Here is a 21,527-nt window from a genome sequence, read left to right as displayed (position 1 = left end):
AGCAAAGAATTTAAACAAAAAGCACTTTTCACTGCATTAATTAAATCACGCCAAAATGAAATCAGACCTTCTGCTTACTGGCAAAATCCTCATTTATAACATTTACAAGAGATTTTAACTCAGTCAACGAAGTATGTTAACAGTGCATGGCCCTGCCCTGCAGTAACGCCCCCCACCCCCACAAACTATATCTGGGGTCAGCTGTTGCTGGGAATAAGAATAGGCAGATTCACTTCAGCTTCCAGTCCTTCATTTGGAATCAATCTCCAAGCCCCAGAGCCTGCGGGCCGTGCCTTTCCACCCTTTAGCGCGGGGCGCACGGACCTGAATATTTAATACCCGGTTCCAGGACATGCGCCTGGGGAACACCCACAATCCCTCGCGGCCTGAGGAGCCCGGCCGGCGGGTGACCCAATGCCGCGGCTCCCAGCGGAGCGAGGTCACCTGGCGCTTCCCGAGACCTTGGCCCTAGGCCCGGCTGGCGCTGGGACGCTGGGCAGCCGAGCCGCCAGCCGATCAGCGCTTTGCAGGACGAGCGCGCAGGGGCTGCATCCCTGAGGGTGACCGGAACCGTTCCAGTGGGAAAGGCAGGGAACGGCGCCTGGCCACGGACAGACAAGGGGGCCCCGGCTCTTCAGAACCCCAGGGAGAAAGCGGTAGAGGGTTACAGTTGAGATTAAGGACATTTGAGGAGGACAGGCATTCCCAAGTTATAACCTCCAGAAAGACAAATCCACAGTGCTACCCCTCTGCGCCGCACAGACTGACGGGCGCATCAAGCTTCCTGCGCAGGCTGCGTCGGAGAGACGGCCTCGGTCCCGCCCCCGGCCGCGGGGCACGCCGGGAGAGCGGAGAGTTCTTCCCTCCCTCAGCTAACCCAGAAAGAAAAGGAGCATTTCCGGCATAAGACTATTCCGGGTGGGGCAAGTTTGGTCCCGCCTTTCACGCCAGGAGGGGGCGGGATGAAGAGTGACAGCTCTTCTCCCCGCACTAAGGCCCGCTCCTGTGCCGGAAGGAGGAAGGCGTGGGGCGTTCTCCTCTCAGAGCTAGGGAGTGTGTGTGACGTAGGTGCGAGGTCACGTGAGCTTCCGCCCGCTGAGAGGGGGAAAGGGGCGGGGCCCAGAACAGAGGGGCGAGGCGCCGCTTGTTTCCCTGGGGTTACGCGCAGCCGGAAGTGGCTGTTGTGGAGAATTGGAGATGGGAACGGCCCTGGACATCAAGATTAAAAGAGCGAATAAAGTTTATCACGCCGGGGTAAGTGGGGGCTGGGGGGTGGAGGTGGGATTGGGCGGGTCTGCAGGTTCCGCTGTCTCCATCGCCCTGCACACGTCCCGCGTCCCTAGGCGGGGCAGGGCTGTCCCACCAGGTGCGTCTCCGCCAGGTGGGTGCGTTCCCGCCAGGTGCGTCCCCGCCAGGTGCTTCCCGCGCGAGGCTGGCCTGCCCTGCGAGGGGCCCCGCGGGAGGCGCCGCCGAAGCATCTGCGGGACGTGCAGGGCAGGCGCCCGGCTCCGGGGCTGCAGCTCTTACCATCTGGCCCCTTGAATACCCGGCGGTGGGCATTGGGCCCTCAGGCCTGAGCTCCCGCAGTGAGCGCTAAGGGCAGAGGAGTTGACGACCAGACCCCCCTTTCCCTTTCTCGTAAGGTGACCGCAAAGGTCTAATGAACGAAAGCTAAAACTAACCTTGGAAGCAGTAATGGGTGTGTCTGGCGGCAGCATATATTAAGTGGCAGTCACTTTTAACAACATACCACGAAGTTACTCCTTTTTCTGGTTTATTCTTCGACTGAGATAAAGGATTGGCTATTAAAATGCAAGTATAAACAAATAAAGTCTTGACTCTGCCATTCACAGGTTTTTTTGACATTGGCCAGTCATTCAATCTCCTTGGGCCTCAGTGTCCTTATTTGCAAATGAGGGTGTTGTAAGGTTCCTCTGACTCGGGGAATCTCAGACTCGGGGAATCTCAACCCTTACTCTACATCAGAATGAGTCACCCTGAGGAATTTTTTTTTTTTTTTTGAGGCGGAGTCTTGCTCTGTCGCCCAGGCTGGAGTGCTGTGGCGGGATCTCAGCTCACTGCAAGCTCCGCCTCCCGGGTTCCCGCCATTCTCCTGTCTCAGCCTCCCAAGTAGCTGGGACTACAGGCGCCCGCCACCTCGCCCGGCTAGTTTTTTGTATTTTTAGTAGTGACGGGGTTTCACTGTGTTCGCCAGGATGGTCTCGATCTCCTGACCTTGTGATCCGCCCGTCTCGGCCTCCCAAAGTGCTGGGATTACAGGCTTGAGCCACCGCGCCCGGCCCACCCTGAGGAATTTTAAAATATGGTTGCTCAGGTTCCACTCTCGGCGATACCGGTGATATATGTGCAGCTAGGGTTGAAATCACAGCCCCAACACTCTTTGGAATAAAATTGATAGCAGTGGTTGGTCATATTAATGCAAAGTAATCTCAGAAGGGACAGAGTACCAGACAAAGGTCTTGGATGGATGCTGAAACTTTTGGGCAAAAGACAACTGGGGAAACCTGGTATTTACACAAGCTCAAATGGTCATCCCTTTGATGGTTAATTACAAAGGGAAAAAGCCGGCCTGGCGCGGTGGCTCACGCCTGTATTCCCAGCACTTTGGGAGGCCGAGGCGGGCAGATCACCTGAGATCAGGAGTTCGAAACCAGCCTGGCCAACATGGTGAAACCCCGTCTTTACTAAAAATACAAAAATTAGCCGGGCGTGGTGGCGGACGCCTGTAATCCCAGCTACCCCGGCGACTGAGGCAGAAAAATCGCTGGAACCCGGCAAGCAGAGGCTGCAGTGAGCCGAGATTGCACCACTGCACTCCAGCCTGGGCCGCAGAGTGAGACCCCGTCTCAAAAAATCAAAAGGGAAAAAGGTACCTTTATAATGGAGAAATCTGGTAGTCACACTCTAGCCAAGCACAACAATGAACACCACTTTACCACCACAACTAATGAGACGACTGACGTTGGGTACCCCTTGGCATGATGTGCCGAGAAAGTCACAACTCAGCTGTGTAGTATTCCTGCCAAGAATGTTTAATCCATGTCAGTTCATAAGGAAACAATCAGGCATATCCAAATTGAGGGACATTCTGTGAAACAAGTAGCGTGGTTTTTTCAGAAATATCAATGTCAAAAAATAAAGGCGAGATAAGTTTTCTAGACTAAAAGACTAAAGGGACATGAGAACCAAATAGAATGCTTAATTTCTGATAAAATATAAATTCGAATATGGACTATAATTGTTGTGTATTGGTGTTGAAATTCTCCAGCGTAATATTTTGGTTATATAGGAGAATACTTCACATGCTGAAGTATTTAGGGTCAAAGTGTCCAGCCATGACTGTGCACATATGTTTCTGCACATGTGTGTATAGGAGAAAAAGAGAAAGTGAATGTGGCAAAATACTAACAATTGCTGAATGAAGTTAAAAGCTACATGGGCCTTTGTATTCTTTTTTAAAAATAACAGCTTTATAGAGATAATTTAAAATACAAAATGTACCCTTTGAAAGTATACAATTCAGTAGTTTTTTAATGTATTTGCAGAGTTGCGCATCCATCACCACGATCTAATTCTAGAACATTTTCACCCCAAAAAGAAACCCTGAACCCATTAGCTGTCACTCCTCATTCCCTCTCCCTCCTGACCCCTGGCAGTGACAAATCGACTTTGTCTCTGGAGTTGCATATTCTTGACATTTCATATAAATGGAATCGTACCATATGTGACCCTTTTGACTGACAGGCTTCTTTTAGTTCGAGTAATGTTGGGTGTTCATGCTTGTCATAGCATGTGTCAGTTCCTCATTCCTTTTTATGATTGAATAATATTCCATTGTATGGATAGATCATATTTTGTTTAACCACTCATCTCTTGATGGACATTGGAGTTATTTCTACCTTTTCGCTATTAATAATGTTATGAACTTTGTAGTACAAGTTTTTATGTGAGAGGATATTTTTATTTCTCTTGGGTATATACCTAGGAGTGGATTTTGCTGAGCTACTTTAACTTTTTGAAGAGCTGCCAAATTATTTTCCAAAGTGTCTTGCACCACTTCACAGTGTACCGGCACTGTATGACGGTTCCGATTTTTCCACTACTTTATAGTTTCATAACTTTTCTGGAGCTTAAAAATGTTTCAAAATAACAGTGGGAGGGCAGTGACAGGAGACTGTATGCATTTAACTTTAGTATTCATTATTTCATTAACAAGTTAGCACATTCTCTTCAGAAATGTTACTCTAGCTGGGATGCTGAGATATCTTCTGTGGTTTTAAATATGATACGAGGCCGGGCGCGGTGGCTCAAGCCTGTAATCCCAGCACTTTGGGAGGCCGAGACAGGCGGATCATGAGGTCAGGAGATTGAGACCATCCTGGCTAACACGGTGAAACCCCATCTCTACTAAAAAATACAAAAAACTAGCTGGGCGAGGTGGCAGGGCCTGTAGTCCCAGCTACTCAGGAGGCTGAGGCAGGAGAATGGCGTAAACCCGGGAGGCGGAGCTTGCAGTGAGCTGAGATCCGGCCACTGCACTCCAGCCTGGGCGACAGAGCGAGACTCCATCTCAAAAAAAACAAAATAAATAAATAAATAAATAAATATGATACAAGTAATGAAAAGTACATTAGAAAAGAGGCAAGCAATGGAATGATAAAGTTGCCCCAGCAGAAGTCATCCACAGCCAGGACCACTTCCTGCGGGTCTCAGAGTTGAAGACAGAGTCAGCTCTGTCCCTCTAGACTACATCTTCTGATGCTAGTATCAGGAACAGAATCTGCAATTGATGGCTGAAGGCAGCTTCTCTCAACCTTCAGTCACTTTTTACACTTACATGCATTTTAAAGGAAACATTATATGGTGAATATAAAAGAAAAGCATTGCTATATTTTTTAAAAAGGCAACAGAAAAGAGAAAGTTACTAAACTAATTAATCAATTGACAAAAATCTCTGACATGGGTGCCCATGACTCATGTGCTAGACTCCATGATCTGTGACTCAGGGCAGGTGGAGTAGGCAGCCAGCACTGTCATGGCTGCTTTCCAAGCCCCATGTAGCAGGACCCTTGCTGTCTGGTCCTCCAGGAGGCCTCATTGACCGCAGGCAGTGCATATGTCACTTCTAGTTCGCACTGTGGTTGTGGGAGAAGCGGCCATTCTCTCCTACCCTCCTCACCCTTAGCTGGCTGCAATGGAGCTGATAGCATACACGTTTCCTCTTTTCTCCGTACATCTCAACAGTGACAGTAAAGATTCAGTTACCAAAGATTTGACTTACCTATGGGCCTGCCAGAGCACTACACCTACAATTCTCCTGGGTTGCTTGAGGTGGCTGCCACCTACTTTAGCCTGATTCTAAGCAGTACTATCCCAGGCTTGAGGTCATGAGTGATTCAAGTGAAACGTGTTTGTCATTGTAAGCACATAAGGCAAGCTTATGTTCCAGCAGAGGTTCTTGGGTAGGGTTTGACAGCCAGGCAGTACCACTCTCATTTTTCTAATGAGGAAATGGAGGCTTAGACAAGTTGAAGAATTTCATAACCCAACTAGACAAGTTGAAGAACTTCACCCGACTAATGACCGAGTCTGGATTCCAACTCAGATCAGTTCCAGTTCAAAGCATGTCCATCGAGCACTATTATTCTGCCTCCCTAGGATTGGCCATTTTTATGCAAAATGGAGGAATTTGTAATATAAAAATGTTATTCATTTCCTAGTAGTGCTGTGAATAACATTGAGATATTTCAATAAAAAGAGACTGATACGTCTTCTACTTTGAATATATGCTGATTCTGTTATTGTTCTTTTCAGTATCTTAGTTGTGGAAGCATCTGAAAATGGCTTGATTCTATGGACACCAGAGAAACCTAAGTTATACTTAGATTTAAAATTGACCTTTTTTTTTAAGAAAAAATATTGACAAAATGATTTTTAAAAAATTATAGTTGAAGCATTTAAAAAATATAATACATGACATGTTAAAAACATAATATCCCGGCTGGGTGTGGTGGCTCATGCCTGTAATTGCAGTACTTTGGGAGGCTCAGGTAGACAGATCACTTGAGCCCAGGAGTTCGAGACCAGCCTGGCCAACATGGCGAAACCCTATCTCTACTAAAAACAGAAAACGTAGCTGGGTGTGGTGCACGCCTGTAATCCCAGCTACTTGGGAGGCTGAGGTATGAGAATCACTTGAACCTGGGAGGTGGAGGTTGCAGTAAGCCAAGATCACACCACTGCACTCCAGCCTGGGCAGCAGAGCATGACTCTGTCTCAGAAAAAGAAAGAAAAAAAAGTAACATGCTGCAGAAGAAGGTAAAATGAAAAGTCAAGTCTCCTACTCTTCCTGACCCCCTGTTCTGCCCTTGGACGTATTCACTGATGGTTTGTGTACTGTTCCAGACACACGTGTGCACACACACGCAACTTGTTCTTTTGCTTAATAATGTACCTTTATCTTGGATACCTTTTCATATTAACATTTTGATCAGTCCCATTCTTTTTTATATTATTTAATCAACTTCATTCAACCAATGTCTGTTGATCTCATGAGGGTTATAAGTTAATAGAGAAAGGCAAATATATAAAATGAGAGATGATTAAAAAGATGATCAAGTGCTCAAATAAGAGCATCTGTGGTGTATGAAGGAGCATAAAGTAGGGTATAGTCATCTAGGGGGAAAAGTGAGAAGCTGGGGGCCTTCTGGAGCTTCATCGAACTTAGTTTTGAAAACTAAGCATTAGAATCTAGTTTTGAAAAGTAAGCATTAGAATCTAGTTTGAAAATCAAGTATTAAACTAAGTGCCCACCATGCGCTGCTGGTCTCAGTCATGAGGAATAGGCAATGTAAACCTAGTGAACAAGAACTTGTAGACATTTGGGATGCAATCTGTGTCCTGTAGACTGTTTCGTTTACTTGATTGACCAGGTGTTTATAGTTGTTCATCCTCATCTAATCTGGCAGCAAGAGCAGTTTTTTAATGTGACTTAGGTTGACTGTCTTTCCAAAATATTTCTGTTTTCTTAGGGTTTATTCTGTTTTTGTTTTTTTTTTTAACTTTGTAAGTTGGCTGTTTAGCATATTGAATTGTAGCCTCCTTTTTAAAAATGCAGACATTTCGCACTAAGTACTACTCTAAAGTAGTACTTCGTACCTTAAGTTTCTTTTTGTTTTTAATAGATGAGTGAATTATTGTAAAGCAAACCCTTGTAACCCTCCACACGTCCTGCTGGAGAGGAGAGTGGAAGTAGGATCACTTCACCTAGATTCTGGGAGAAGACACTGCTCCAAAGGACCCTGATGAGGTTTCATGGTTTAGTAACCTCATGCACTGTGGGAATGTCAGAGGACCCCGAGATAATGCTCCACTGCCATGTCTGAAAATTGTGTCCCACAACATTTGATTGGTGGTATTTTCTATTATTGTACAACTTAAAATATCTTGTAATTTCCATTATTTTTTTGACATGAGTTGTTTAGAAATGTGTGCTTCAGTTTCTGTTATAGCAACAACTCTTGTCACCCATAGCCTTATAAAAAATCCTAATTTTAATATTTAAATTTTAGAAAATTTCTTATAAGCAGAATTACAAAAAGAGTAACTAACGAAAATTAGATTATGATGGGATAATGGAATATCAAGTCTAATTGTCAGGAAAAGACAGAATAACATGGGAATGACAAAATGGACTAAGGTCTTAAATCTAAGATCTGAAACTATGAAGCTACTAAAAGAAACATTGGGGAAATCCTCCAGGACATTGGTCTGGGCAAAGATTTCTTGAGCAATACCTTAAAAGGACAGGCAACCCAAGCAAAAATGGACAGATGGGATCACATCAAGCTAAAAAACTTCTACACAGCAAAGGAAACAAAGTGAACAGAATAACATGGGAATGTTTTCTATAATTTAGTAGTAACTGGCAATAGTTTACAAATACTTTGTGTGTATACTGCTGTCATTGCACTGATTACCTTCTGTTGTAGTGACTTTGTTCTATTAGTCCACTCAATTAAAATATTTGGTTTTGTTTATCTTTGTATTCCTGGGCCTGGCAGTACTCGCCACTTAATAGGTGCTCAAAAACTTTATTAAATGATGAGTGGAAGCCTTAAAACATTTTTAAAAATGCGTAAGACTGCTAGTTTTATAAATGCATTGATCAGAAAGGGGAAACTATGGTATTGTAGGCATATGACGGGTTTTGCTTCATAATTATAAATAATATTCTGGGTATCGATTCCAGACAGATGTTGGTAAGATTTATTCTTATTTTGACATAGCCCCAGAGCTACACATTGCACCCTCCATTACTTGTGTTTGCTTTAGAATAGTCATTCCTAAGATCATGATTCAAATAAATTGGGAGTAGAGATTCCAGAATTCCTATAAATATGGTTTCCTGTCTGATTCGGAAATGGAATATGATAGGAAATTTTCCAAGGTTTGCTTTTCCATGGTCTTCATCCTAGTTCCTGTGGCTCATCGCAAATATAGACCCTTTCTCCAAGCTTGCAGCATTGCTGTTGGGGCACCTTCTCCCTAAGCATCCTTCCCCTTGGATAGAAAACTTCTTTTTTAAGTATTTGTTAAAATAGAGATGAAATCATGCTATGTTGCCCAGGTCAGTCTCAAACTCCTGGCCTCAAGGAATCCTCCTGCCTTGGCCTGACAAATTTGGTGTTGGGATTACAGGCATGAGCCACCACGCCTGGCTTAAAAACTTGACTTCTCTTTCCAAAGACCTGTGTATGGTATGAGATAATCAGGAATTGTGTTAAAAATTCCCTAATTCCATACTTCCAGTGAAAGATTAAATTTCCCATGGAAATACCTAACTAACACTGTTTTATAATTAGGTAGACTAGGACAGCTTTTTCCAGCTCCCAGAGTGCTTTAATCCTTCCATACACTGTTAAGAGGTGGTGTTTTCCCCATTTTGTGGTTCAGATGAGAGCAAATATTTGAAGTTGCGTCTTTTTATTCCTAAATCTAGGATTCTGTGTGCCTTCTCCAGGTCTTAATTCTCATCTGTAGGATAGAGATGATACTACTCAAAGGCTGTATTTTGAAAATTAAATGAGATCATGTTTTAAGACACTTATCCTAGCTTCCAACACCTCGTAGGGACCGCAGTAATAGGTGGTGGCACTGTCAAGTTTTTTTCCATGCTCCAAGGTCTGTTCACCCTTAGAACTGCCCTTTGTGTGCCACAACGCTAGTTACATTAGTACACCCTCCAAATGGCATAATGAGTGCTTGTCAGATGCTTCACCGATTGTCAAATATGTGCCCACTGTCTGTGTCTACTTGGAGGAAGGAGAGTCAGCGACCAAGGAGAACATACAGAGCAGACAGCGTTTTTGGCCCTGAGAGCCGAGGGTGATTTTGGTATTGCTGCAACTCCTTTGTTTAGTGCAGTAGATGTGTTCTTGATCAAAAAGTTGGACTCAAATGCATTGTAAATTACTTTATGTCTTGGAACGCCGTAGGGGAGCTTACTGGTTAGAAAAATCCTGCAGTAAATCTTTCTGTAGTGTAAATTTAATGCATTTGTTTTTACAAATTCAGAATGTTTTACATTCTTAAATTCTGGCACATGTACTCATGAAAATGACATTGTTAAATATTATGGTTGTGAAAAACGTAAATAAGAGATTTACGCCCCAGCATAGCCAGGTTACAATGAGAAGAAATTTATACACTGGCACTGTTACCGTTACCTTAAGAACCTCAGTACTACCTGAATTTGGCATGCCCGTAATTTCTTGTGAAAAGAAAAGGAGAAACTCTATATATGAGAGTTCATTATTATGAAGAAAAATTGCAAAGCTAAAATGCTAGGTTTTTTTTAAGCTTAAGTATTGTACTTTAACCTGCTGGATTCTTAGTAAATGAATGATCAGTTGTAGTGAATGCTTGTTGTAAGGACTCAGGGTATAAAAATTTAAATCTTTGCTAGGAGAGATCTTAAGATAATTTGGAGAGGTATGAACCTTTTAGGAATACAGTCATCCAAACTTTTAAGTAGCGCTCTTTTTCCGCTAATAACCTAATTCTCCTGAAAAAGCTTGTCTGCTAAATCATAACCTAAACTCTTATGTAATGCATAAGAAGCATTTTCAGAATTATCCGAGATTGTCTGAAAACTGGGATGCGATAAAAAGTGTTCATGCAGTTCTCCACTTGGTGTTTGTTGCCGCAAACCTTGTACGAGCCTGGGCCTGAGCAGTGGCAAAGCCTGCTTGACCACAGCGGCGTGTTTCGGCACTGGACAGGTCTCAGCCTGTTCCGCACACCCTTCATCCCCTGCAAGCTGCTTGCCAGATCTCCCTCAGCCACGGTGGTGGGCTTTTCCTCTGCCTCCTCCTAATGCCGAGTCCCCGACGCAGACGCTCATCTCCGTTATGTCATCTAGGAGTCTATGCTCATCTAGGAGTCTATGCTGTGTCTCCAGCCATGCTCTCTCTTAGGCCCGAAACCTGCAGCCTACACCTTCTGCCTGTTAACAAAGGAAGGAAAAAGGAGAAAACATTATTTTCCAGGTAACAATATGTAGACTGAGGACACATAGCTTCTGGGAAAGCGAAAGCACGGAAGCCTGGGGTCCCCACCGCGCGTTCACCAGGTTCGGGAGTGCGAGGAATGCCCAGCGCATGCGCAGAGGTAACACACGTAACATCGCGTGTTCGTTTTGGCGCCGGGTTTTATCACTAAAAGTTGGAAGGCGGCTCTGTATGTCGAAAGGTGAATGGCAGGGCATGGAGACGTTTTGCGTGCGCAGTCTCTGTGAGCCAGCTGCAACTGCCTGGGAACCGCAGCACGGATCAGGAAAGGATGCTTGCAGGGCGCCTCCTGCGCAATCGGTGCTGCTGCCGGACCCCGGGGCGGAGGCGCCCGGGTCAGTGGCACTCACTGAAGTCGCTGGGCAACGTTTAGCTATAACAGGTTTTTGTCTGACTGCAGGCAGATCTCACGGCAGTTAACCTCCTAGTGTGAACGATATGGGGGTATGTGAGCAACCCTGCTGTGGCCGCTTAGTCTCTTGGCGAGGGTCTCATCTCCTCCACACACTGGCCAGCTGGAGCAGCGTAGCGCAGGCTCGTGGGCGCTGCAGGCTGGTGGGCGCTGCACGGTGCTTCACTGTCCCCTGCCCCGTGGCCCCGCTCCCCGCTTGGTGCCCCACCCGGAGGCAACAGAGCCCATCTGTTCTGTCTGGACTCGGTTTCCAATCCAGCTAACGCGGACTTTCCGCCGGTCCCAGCCGTCCCCTATCCTGGGAAGTCGTGACTGCCATTGCCCTTGTTGCCCCTTTGTCCCCAACCTCCCACGCCTCTGGTGCCCTCGCTCCCCACTCCTTTCCCTCCCTTCCAGTCCTCTCTTCCGCTCTTGCTCTGGGCTGACCGTGAGCAAGGCAGGGTTGTGAAAAGCTGGAAGGGGAAGCCCGTTTGCCATTTGCTTTCCGCTTTCATTTCAACCACACTGGAGTTTGTGACGTCGTAATGCTCCCCATTGCACGCGTTTCTTTTTCCATCAGGTGGTTGTTATACAGACAGGCAGTGCTTTTACTGCATGTGGCTACACCCACACCCCAACCAGTTATTTTTCTAGGTTTTAGCTTACGTTCAGAAAACAGACTGACTTGTTAGCCATCGGCCAGGTGGGCTGACCTGCGTCCCGTCCCGGAGAGCACACAGGCCAGACGCTTCGGAAGTGACTGGTCCACTCGTCACCTGCGGACAGGGGCTCGCCCACGAGAAGCCCCTATGGCCGAAACTCAGAGGAAAACCTTGCCTGTTTGCTGTCCAGAGCTCAGGGAAAGGTCAGTTGACCTCGGAACCTGATCCTTTTTAATTTTTTCCAGAGCATTTTCTAGATCAGTTATTTACAGACCTCATTTTGGGAAACTGCACTTCCTCTTTTTACATATATTTGCTTTTTTTTGTTTTTTTGAGACAGAGCTTCATCCTGTCACCCAGGCTGGAGTGCAGTGGTACAATCTCTGCTCACTGCAGCCTCCACCTCCCAGGCTCAAGCGATTCTCCTGCCTCAGCCTCCCGAGTAGCTGGGATTACAGGTGTGCTACCACGCTTGGCTATTTTTTTATTTGTAGAGACGGGATTTCAACATGTTGCCCAGGCTGGTCTCAAACCCGTGGGCTCAAGTGATCTTCTGGTCTCAGCCTCCCAACCACCATGCCCCAACTCCATATTTACATTTTAAAATTATAAAATGGTAAAACTTAAATTTATTACCACGAATAAAAGAAAAAAGTATGTCCTGGATATTTTTCATACAAACATAAATAAGTAAAGATGGAATTTTTGTAAAATACTTCTTATTGTCCTCTAACTTATCTACAAGAACACTTTATGGACATGTTTATATGGCGAGCAGCCATGAAAAAACTGCTTGGGCTTTTTATTGTCTCTAATGGAGAGCTTGTGCTGTCACTTGTTGGCAGAAAAAAAATCCAGGCTCAGAGAAATAGTGCCTTTCCCAAGGTGATAGAAAATATATTTTACCTTACATCTGGTAAGTTAAAATGGTTGTTTCCTCATGTAAATAGGTCAATAAAATGAACATTGTTTAGGATAAAGATTTTCCAAAAAAGCAACGAAACCCTTTTATTAAATGAAGTCTTACATAAAATTCTAATATGTCAATTTTAATAATACATATTAAAATACTTTATTTTATAAACAGATAAAAGCAGAGCTGTTCGACTTTAAGTGAGAATATCTGTTTTCTCCCTGCCTTCCCTGACTCTTCCTCACATCCCAAAGTGGCTGCTGAGGTGTCTTCACAAGCCTAGGGCCAGTGGTTCTCTTGTAAAGTACTAGTTATAGGATGTCGTGACCAGCGAGAGGCAACAAGGTTGAAGTTTTTCATGCCAACCTATTTAATTTGGTCCTATGTTGAAACTTATAAGTTCTGTCAGCTTTCAGATATAATGCAGTGCCTAGGACCAGGCATGGTGGCTCATGCCTGTAATCCCAGCACTTTGAGAGGCTGAGGCAGTCGGATCACCTGAGGTCAGGAGTTCAAGACCATCCTGACCAACATGAAGAAACCCTGTCTCTACTAAAAATACAAAAATTAGCCTAGTGTGGTGGCAGGCACCTGTAATCCGAGCTACTCAGGAGGCTGAGTCAGGAGAATCGCTTGAACCTGGGAGGCAGAGGTTACAGTGAGCTGAGATTGTGCCACTGCACTCCAGCCTCTCTTTCAAAAAAAAAAAAAAAAAAAAAAAAAAAATTGCAGTGCCTAGAATGAGGCTCTAAATATTTTGCCTTTATTTACTGGAGCATTGAAGCCAAAAAAACCCACCAGTTTACTGACTATCCTTGGATACTTTCTGCCATTTTCCTCCTTGAGAATTTTACTCAGCTGGGGCTCTTAGACTAGCAGTCTCAGCAAAAGCTGTTGAGCTCTGGAGACCTTCACTGTTGTCCTGCTTGTCCTGGGAACTTGAGCTGGGAAGGACAACATGAGATTATGGCTCTTCTGCTTCTGATAGGAGCAAGCTGTCCTGACCCTGGATTACTGATGCTCTGACAGAATTGACCTCTGGGTAGCTGTGAGGGTTATACCTGCTGTGTGTCCTCTGATCTGTTGGCCAGGTCTCTGGTGGCAGGTAGCATTGGCTCACGTGCTTTGCAGTGATGGCGGAGTTCCCTTCATCCTCACTAGGGTTCCCCCATGACAGTGTCTTATTTACGTTTATGGTTTTACTGTTACATGCCAGGCATCGTGTCAGCCCAAAATTAGCTCTTCTTTTGTTTTATTAGAAAGAATTACTTAAGACAATTTCTCTGAAACCCAAATCTTCATCTTTGGGAAAGGAGCAGCAGTCCTGTCGGTGGAAAATTAGGAGCCGATGGGCAGAAATCCCATTCATCATTAATCATCGGAAAAAAAATAAGCTTTTTCTAATCTAAAAAAAATACAGTCATGATAGTTTGACCGTATGTTTCAGATTTTAAAAACCTGTTTTGTAAATTGAAAATATGTGTTTTTACTTGCTAGGAAAATGCAACTAATACAAAAGAATGTCTTCTGCCCCCTCTCCTCTACTGCCCCATGAACGATTCCCAGAATTAACCACATGACATTCTCCGCATCTCACAGTAGTCTCATAGGGCAGCCTTAGGTGATCTGTCCCCAGAGTCCACCCTGGAGTAACCTGAAGCAGAGACCCTGTTCCGTACTGCTTCATTAACATATGATCTGCCCTACAGTGCTCTTTTTGCTGAGCTCTTTTTTTCTTTTCTTTTCTTTTTTTTTTTTCCCCTAGACGGAGTTTCGCTCTTGTCACCCAGGCAGAATGCAATGTCTCGGCTCACTGCAGCCTCTGCCTCCCGGGTTCAAGCGATTCTCCTGCCTCAGCCTCCCAAGTAGCTGGGATTACAGGTGCCTGCCACCATGCCTGGCTAATTTTTGTATTTTTAGTAGAGATGGGGTTTCACCATGTTGGCCAGGCTGGTCTTGAACTCCTGACCTCAGGTGATTTGCCTGTCTCAGCCTCCCAAAGTGCTGGCTTACAGGTGTGAGCCACTTCACCCAGCCTGAGCTCTTTCTTTACTTATTTATTTTAGAGATGGGGTCTCGCACTGTTAACGCAGGCTGGAGCACAGTGGCACAATCATAGCTCATTGCAGCCTTAAACTCCTGGTTTCAGGTGATCCTCCATCCTAGCCTCCCAACGTGGGTTGGGAGTATGGTGCGAGCCACCCCACCTAGCTGTGCTCTTGCTTTCTAACTAGGGCCCTTTAGACTGTCAGCCTCATTTGCTGCTAGACTCATCTCTTGTCCTCTACTGTGAGGTTTGCCTGCATCCTGGCTTGGACTGAACACTGCACTATTGTCATTCATACATGATTTCACTCTGACTGGGATTTCAGTCTAATGGCTCTTTGGGTTGTTCATTATGTAAGTGTGGGCTGACTCTACAGAGCGAATCTTTGGCAGACTGCCTGTGTTCCACGGTCATTACTTTGGCCTATAATTATGCCAACTCCAGGCTCCTTTGTAATTGGAGCCCTCCTAAATGTTTGGTTTATAGTCTGGAGTCTTTACATGCACTTATGCCAATAGTTCCAAACCAGTGTCAACTTTGTAAACCTACAAGTTTGAATGTTATTTCTTGAACAGTCCTTATCCGAAATGCTTGGCACTAGAGGTGTTTTGGATTTTGGAATTTTTTCAGATTTGGAGTATTTGTAGATACTTAATGGTTGAGCATCCCTAATCCAAAAATCCAGAATCCGAAATGCTCCAGTGAGGGTCTTCTTTGAATGTCATGTCAGCGCCCAGAAAGCTTTGGACTTTGGAACATTGCAGATTTCAGATTTTCAGACTAGGGATGCTCAATCTATATTGAAATCTGAAATCAGGTAGTCTGTATTAACATAATTTGACTAATATGTACTATCTAACTCCTGAACCCACACAACACACCACGATTAGAATTTCATACTCTGCTGCTCAAGACCCTGCATATACTTACATTTATTAATGTTTACTTTTTGTGAATAGTATTTTTCCCTTTCTTCTAAACTTTTATTCGGTGGTTTCAGTTTCTTTTCCAGGCTCTCAAGAAAGTTTCAGAGCTAGAAGTTTCAGATCTTGAAGTTTCACACCACACTATTGGACAGCATGCTTTTTGTCAGCCCATTTTACTTGGTATTGATGCCTGTGTGGATACTATGCCATACTTAGAAGGAACCAGCTATGTTTCACCATGTTGGTTCTGCCCCAGAATGTGATACTAAAGCCCCCAGAGCATGGGCTTCACCTGTTGTATTCCCTGCCATGTCCAAGTGCCTAAAACAGTGTCTGACACAGCAAGCATGCCAAACAATTTGTCAAATGATGGTATTATTTCTCTATGTTGGCAGCACATGTACGTAAGCCATGTAAATTGACGTCTTGTTATTTTGTTATAGTTTCATTGCTAGTGAACTGACTTTTATAGATTTTACTTAAACATTAATCAATTTTAGAATATGACTCAATTGTCCAGAAAGTAATATAAGTATTTCCTTCTATACATGATAATTTCTGTGTTTTTTAGAAACAGGTATAATTGCAAACAGTAGATGACTCTTTTCAGTGTAGAGTTCCTTGAGACTGTAGCCATCCACAATTCAAGATACGGAACAGATCTGACACCCCTCAAATTCCCTCATGTTCCTTTGTAGCCCCTGTTTTCCGTCCCTATAGTTTGCTTTTTCCAGAATGTCACATAAATGTCATAAATATGGTTATGTGTTTTGTAGCCTTTGAATGTGGCTTTATCATTAGCCTAATGCATTTCGTTCGGATTCATCCAAGTTGTGTGTTAATAGTTCATTCGTTTTGATAGCCGAGTTATCTGCCCTTGCATGGGTGTATCACAGTTCGATCATCCATTCATCTGTAGAAGACGTTTGGGTGATTATGAATAAAGCTGCCAGAAGCACTTGTGCATGATTTTTGTGTGAACATAGCTTTCATTTCACTTGGGTTTTAAACTCTAGGAATGGGTTGGCTGAGTGGCATTGTCTTAGTTTTTTTGTTTGTTTGTTTCTGTACGAGGAACTCTGTATTGGCAGCACAGGTACGTAAGCCATGTACTTAAGTAAATACCACATAATATTGGCCATTACTTACCATGTGGAGAACTATCTGGGGATTGTTTATCCTGTTTTTCAAACAAGATGGAAAACAGTTAAATAGTGGAGATGGGGATACCTAACAAATTGAAATCTCTTAAATGTTTCTGATTTCCACTTTCTAATCATAATGGGCCTCTCGGTGCTGCTAAGAAAGGGTAGAGTGTTTCAACAAGCAGTTGTCTCACTCATGTTTTCCCACCCAGCTCAGTAACTTCCTTGGTGTTTTGTTTTCATGTTAGTTAACTGCGAAGTACATTTGGTCCTCATTGGTGAATAAAAAGGCATTTCACTATAGGTGTACCGGATCTTTAGATTAAACGAGATGGAAGAATCTCAGGTGGTTTAGGAGGGAAGGCCTTGTTTAGATATATGCACACGACTGTGGGGAACGAAGATGGGCTGTCACGGTGCATCACACTGCCAGGACCATTTATGAAAAGCATTGCAGAGAGAATGACTGAGGCATTAAGAGGCTTTTACTTCTCTAGCAGTTGTGTTCAAGTCCAAAATAAGAAAGAACCCAAAGAAATGTGACTTCTTAACACAAAATCTTCAGATCTTTTCCTGAGGCGAGACTGTTATGCTCGTGGGTTATCAAAAGTTAAGAGGCTTAGAACTTTGTACATTAAGGTCTAAAGGCTACCAACTCTGAGATTTTATTTAAAAATGGATTCATTATAATAGGTAATCAATTCATAGGGTTCAACATTCATGAATTTCAAGATAGATACCCCCCTGCCTCGCCCACCCTATTCATCAAGCGCTTCTCCTGTGGGGCAACCACAGCTATCAATTTCTTGTGATTCCTTCCAAAGATACTGTATGCATCTACAAGTAAATATGTACAAATGTGCTTTTTCTCCCCCTTTTTCACAAATGGTGCGATACACAGCTTTTAAATTAAAAAAAAGAAAAAGAATGTATGGGAGTGAGGGGCATAGACTGGACATGCTGATTCATATGCAATAAGGAGTCAGTTCTTAAGATGAAAGAAGGAAACTAGCCCTGCACCCCCATGTGTACTAATGTAAATGATCTCCACAACATTGTGGAAAGAAAACTCACAATTTTCCTATTGTTGGAATTTAGTTTGTGGACATCTTTTGTTATTTACAAACAGTGTTGCAATGAATAACTATGTTCATAAGTCATCTCACATCTGCACATGTATCTGCCGGGCTCATGTGTTGGTAAAATGTTTTTGGTCTTGCCAAATAGCCAGCATGAGGTTGCAACATTTTAGGTTATCCCCAACAATGCAGAGAAGGCTTGTTGCCTCCCCTCTGGCAACACAATGTAATGACATTTTAAAATCTTTGTTTTAATTGCTATTTATCATATTTTTGTTGAGATTGAGCATATTTTTCTGTGTTTAGGAACAATCTGCATTCCCTTTTCTGTGAGCTCTTTGTTCAGATCATTTGCCCATTATTTTTCATTTTTCTTTTTTTTTTTCTTTTCTTTTTTTTTTTTTTGAGACGGAGTCTCGCTCTGTCTCCCAGGCTGGAGTGCAATGGCCGGATCTCAGCTCACTGCAAGCCCCGCCTCCTGGGTTTATGCCATTCTCCTGCCTCAGCCTCCCGAGTAGCTGGGACTACAGGCGCCTGCCACGTCGCCCGGCTAGTTTTTTGTATTTTTTAGTAGAGACGGGGTTTCACCATGTTAGCCAGGATGGTCTCGATCTCCTGACCTCATGATCCGCCCGTCTTGGCCTCCCAAAGTGCTGGGATTACAGGCTTGAGCCACCGCGCCCGGCCTTCATTTTTCTTCTGAGTGATTTATCTTTGTCATTGATTTCTTTTTTTTTTTTTTTATCTGAGATGGAATCTTGCTCTGTCGCCCAGGCTGGAGTGCAGTGGCGTGATCTCAGCTCACTGCAACATCCGCCTCCCAGGTCCAAGCGATTCTTCTGCCTCAGCCTCCCAAGTAGCTGAGATTACAGGCATGTACCACCACACCTGGCTAATTTTTATATTTTTGGTAGAGATGAGGTTTCACCATCTTGGCCAGGCTGGTCTTGAACTCCTCACCTCCTGATCCAACCACCTCAGCCTCCCAAAGTGCTGGGATTACAGGCGTGAACCACCGTGCCCGGCCTTTCATTGATTTCTTTTAGGTGTTCTTAAAATATTAGGGAAATCAACCCTTTGCTAATTTGTTATATTAAGTTGTAGATATTTTACCTAGTATATCATTTATATAGCAATATTGTTCATAGTCATATTTGTAGTCATATTTATTCAGAGTTTTGAGTCATTCATAGAAAGGCCTTTCCCACTTTGATATGATAAAATTATTCTCTATAGTTTTGTCCAAAATTTTTATTATTTCAGTTTTTACAGTTCAGTATTTGCTACATTTGTCATACACAAAAAGTTTCAGTATGGTCCAACTTAATTTTTTTTTTTTTTTTTTTTTAAGACAGAGTCTTACTCTATCACCCAGGCTGGAGTGCAGTCGCGCAATCTCAGCTCGCTGCAACCTCCATCTCCTGGGTTCAAACGATTCTCCTGCCTCAGCTTTCCGAGTAGCTGGGACTATAGGCGTGCACCACCATGCCTGGCTAATTTTTGTATTTTTAGTGGAGACGGTGTTTCACCATGTTGGCCAGGTTGGTCTCGAACTCCTGATCTCAGGTGATCTGCCCACCTTGGCCTCCCAAAGTGTTGGGATTACAGGCATGAGCCACTGCGCCTGGCCCAACTTAATTTTTTTTGGTCGAATTCTCTGGCCAGTTTTCCGATATCACTTATTGAATAGTCCCTCTTTTCCCTATGGATTTTAAATGCTACCTTTATCAAATATTAGCTTCCTATACTATCTGGATCTATTTCTGGACTTTCTGTTCCATTGATCTTTCAGTCTGAACATGTGTCCTGTACCACACTTTGTAAATTATAGTAGCATCGTAATACCTCACAGTGCTAGCTTCTCCGATTTTCTTCTTTTCGGATTTATCATTGCATATAAACTTCAGAATCAGCTTGTCTAGTGTATCCCTCCCACTCCCACCATCTCCCCCTCAAAAAGAAAAACAATTGTGGTGGTATTTTCTTTAAGATGAGGTTGCCTTTATAAACCTACTTCTGGGAAAGCAGACTTTTTAAGGGTGTTAAATCTTTCCTACTCAAAGTCCGGCATGGTTTGCCATTTCTTCAGATTTTCTTTTGTGGCTTTCAGGCATGTTTTAAGTTTTGTCATCTGGGAGTTTTAGACATTTCCTGTTAAATTGGCTTATAATATTTTAACTTTTTGTTCCTTTTGAAAATAAGGCCATTTCTTCTATTGTATCTTCTCACTAGTTTTTGGTTTATATGTGATACTTATTGGTTTCTCTATGTTAATTTTGTACCCAGCTGCCATCTTTTCTGAAATTCTCTTCATTTTGATAGTAGTTTTTCAGTGGATTCCCTTGGGTTTCTTTAGGTATACACTCATGTGCAAATAGTGATCATTTTACCTTCTCCCTTTGAATTACTTCTTTCTTTCTCTAGTTTTATTGTATTAACTAGTACTTGCAGAACGTTAATCGAAGGATAGTGAACATCCTTCTTTTATTCCTGACTTAAATGGATGATATCTTGTTTTCTCATTAAGTTTGATGCTGGCTTTTGGGTAAGGTAGATATATTTGGTCGTTTTAAGGAAGTATCCTTCTATTATTTTACTAAGAATTTTATGAGGAATGCATAAATTTTATCAAATGCCTTTTCAGCATCTATGGAGATGACTATATATAATTTTTCTCTTAATAGCTATTAATATGAATTGTACTACTAGTTTTCTCTTTATTAAACTATGCTTATATTACTTGACTAAATTCTACTTGGTTATGTATAGTGTTGCTTTAAGTTGCTACTGGATTGCATTCGCTAATATTTTATTTAGGACCTTTGCACTGGTATTTACAAATGAGAATAGTCTAGTTTTCTCTCTTCTCCTGTCTTTCTCTCTCACTGTCTCTCTGAGTGTGTAGATTTTTGTCTTATTTTGCTGTCATTGTTATGTTTGCTTTTTTTTTTTTTTTAAGTTCCTTGCTTTCTAATAGTTTTATATTGGAATTTTCTGTTCTTTACACAGGGAAATTCAGGGAATGATCTCCTGTGAAGCTGTCAGGTTTGGGGACCTTATTTAGAACTTTATTTTTTCTATGATGATTGATTTGCTTGGATTTCATGTCTCCCTTGGAGTGATTTTGGATAAATTATATTTTCCCAGAAAAATAATTCACTTAGCTTTTCAAATTTACTTACATATAGTTGAATAAGTTGAGTATTATCTTTTAATTACCTCAATTTTTCTAGTAGTTGCCTGTTAATTCTTACTTTGGATATTTGTGTTTTTCTTTTTGATTAGATTATTTAATAATTTGCATTTCTTCCCCCTGCCCTGAAGAAAGACCTGTTGGACTTATTAAGGGATCAGTTTGGCCAGTTTTTAAAAGTATATCATGGACATTGAAGAGAACATATGCTCTGTTTTCAGGGTGTAGAGATCTGTGTGTGGAAGTTCATTATACCCTGTTGATATGTAACGCAGGTCTTCTGTATCCTCGTTTCTTTCTGTCTACTCTATTGGTCATGATCTGTAAATTAACATCTCCCACAACGAATTTCTTTTACTCAGTTTCTCCTTAAATCTATTCCCTATAGTTTTTGCTTTACAAATGTTGACACTTTTTGATCCGATAATAATATAATAATACCACATGTCTTTTTCTTGTTTTAGAGACAGGATCTCGCTATGCTGCCCAGGTTGGTCTTGAACTCCTGGGCTCAAACAATCCTCCTGCCTCGGCCTCCCAAAGTGCTAGAATTGCAAGCATGAGCCACCACACCCCGCC

The 21,527-nt window shown here is 43.0% G+C and overlaps 1 protein-coding gene across 1 annotated transcript in view; it reads left to right on the top strand.

Moving 5' to 3' along the window:
- Window positions 1-380: 380 nt before the first annotated feature.
- The window catches only part of VPS26C (VPS26 endosomal protein sorting factor C), a 45,274-nt gene continuing 24,127 nt past the window's right edge, over window positions 381-21,527 (top strand). Inside the window, exon 1 of the mRNA XM_010383795.2 lies at window positions 381-1,254. Coding sequence (XP_010382097.1) covers window positions 1,198-1,254 — 57 coding nt within the window. The 5' untranslated portion in view covers window positions 381-1,197. The remainder of the gene's footprint in view (window positions 1,255-21,527) is intronic.

The sequence above is a fragment of the Rhinopithecus roxellana genome, chromosome 13, assembly GCF_007565055.1.
Source record: "Rhinopithecus roxellana isolate Shanxi Qingling chromosome 13, ASM756505v1, whole genome shotgun sequence".
Lineage (NCBI taxonomy): Eukaryota > Metazoa > Chordata > Mammalia > Primates > Cercopithecidae > Rhinopithecus > Rhinopithecus roxellana.
This window is presented reverse-complemented; position numbering and strand designations above follow the sequence as displayed.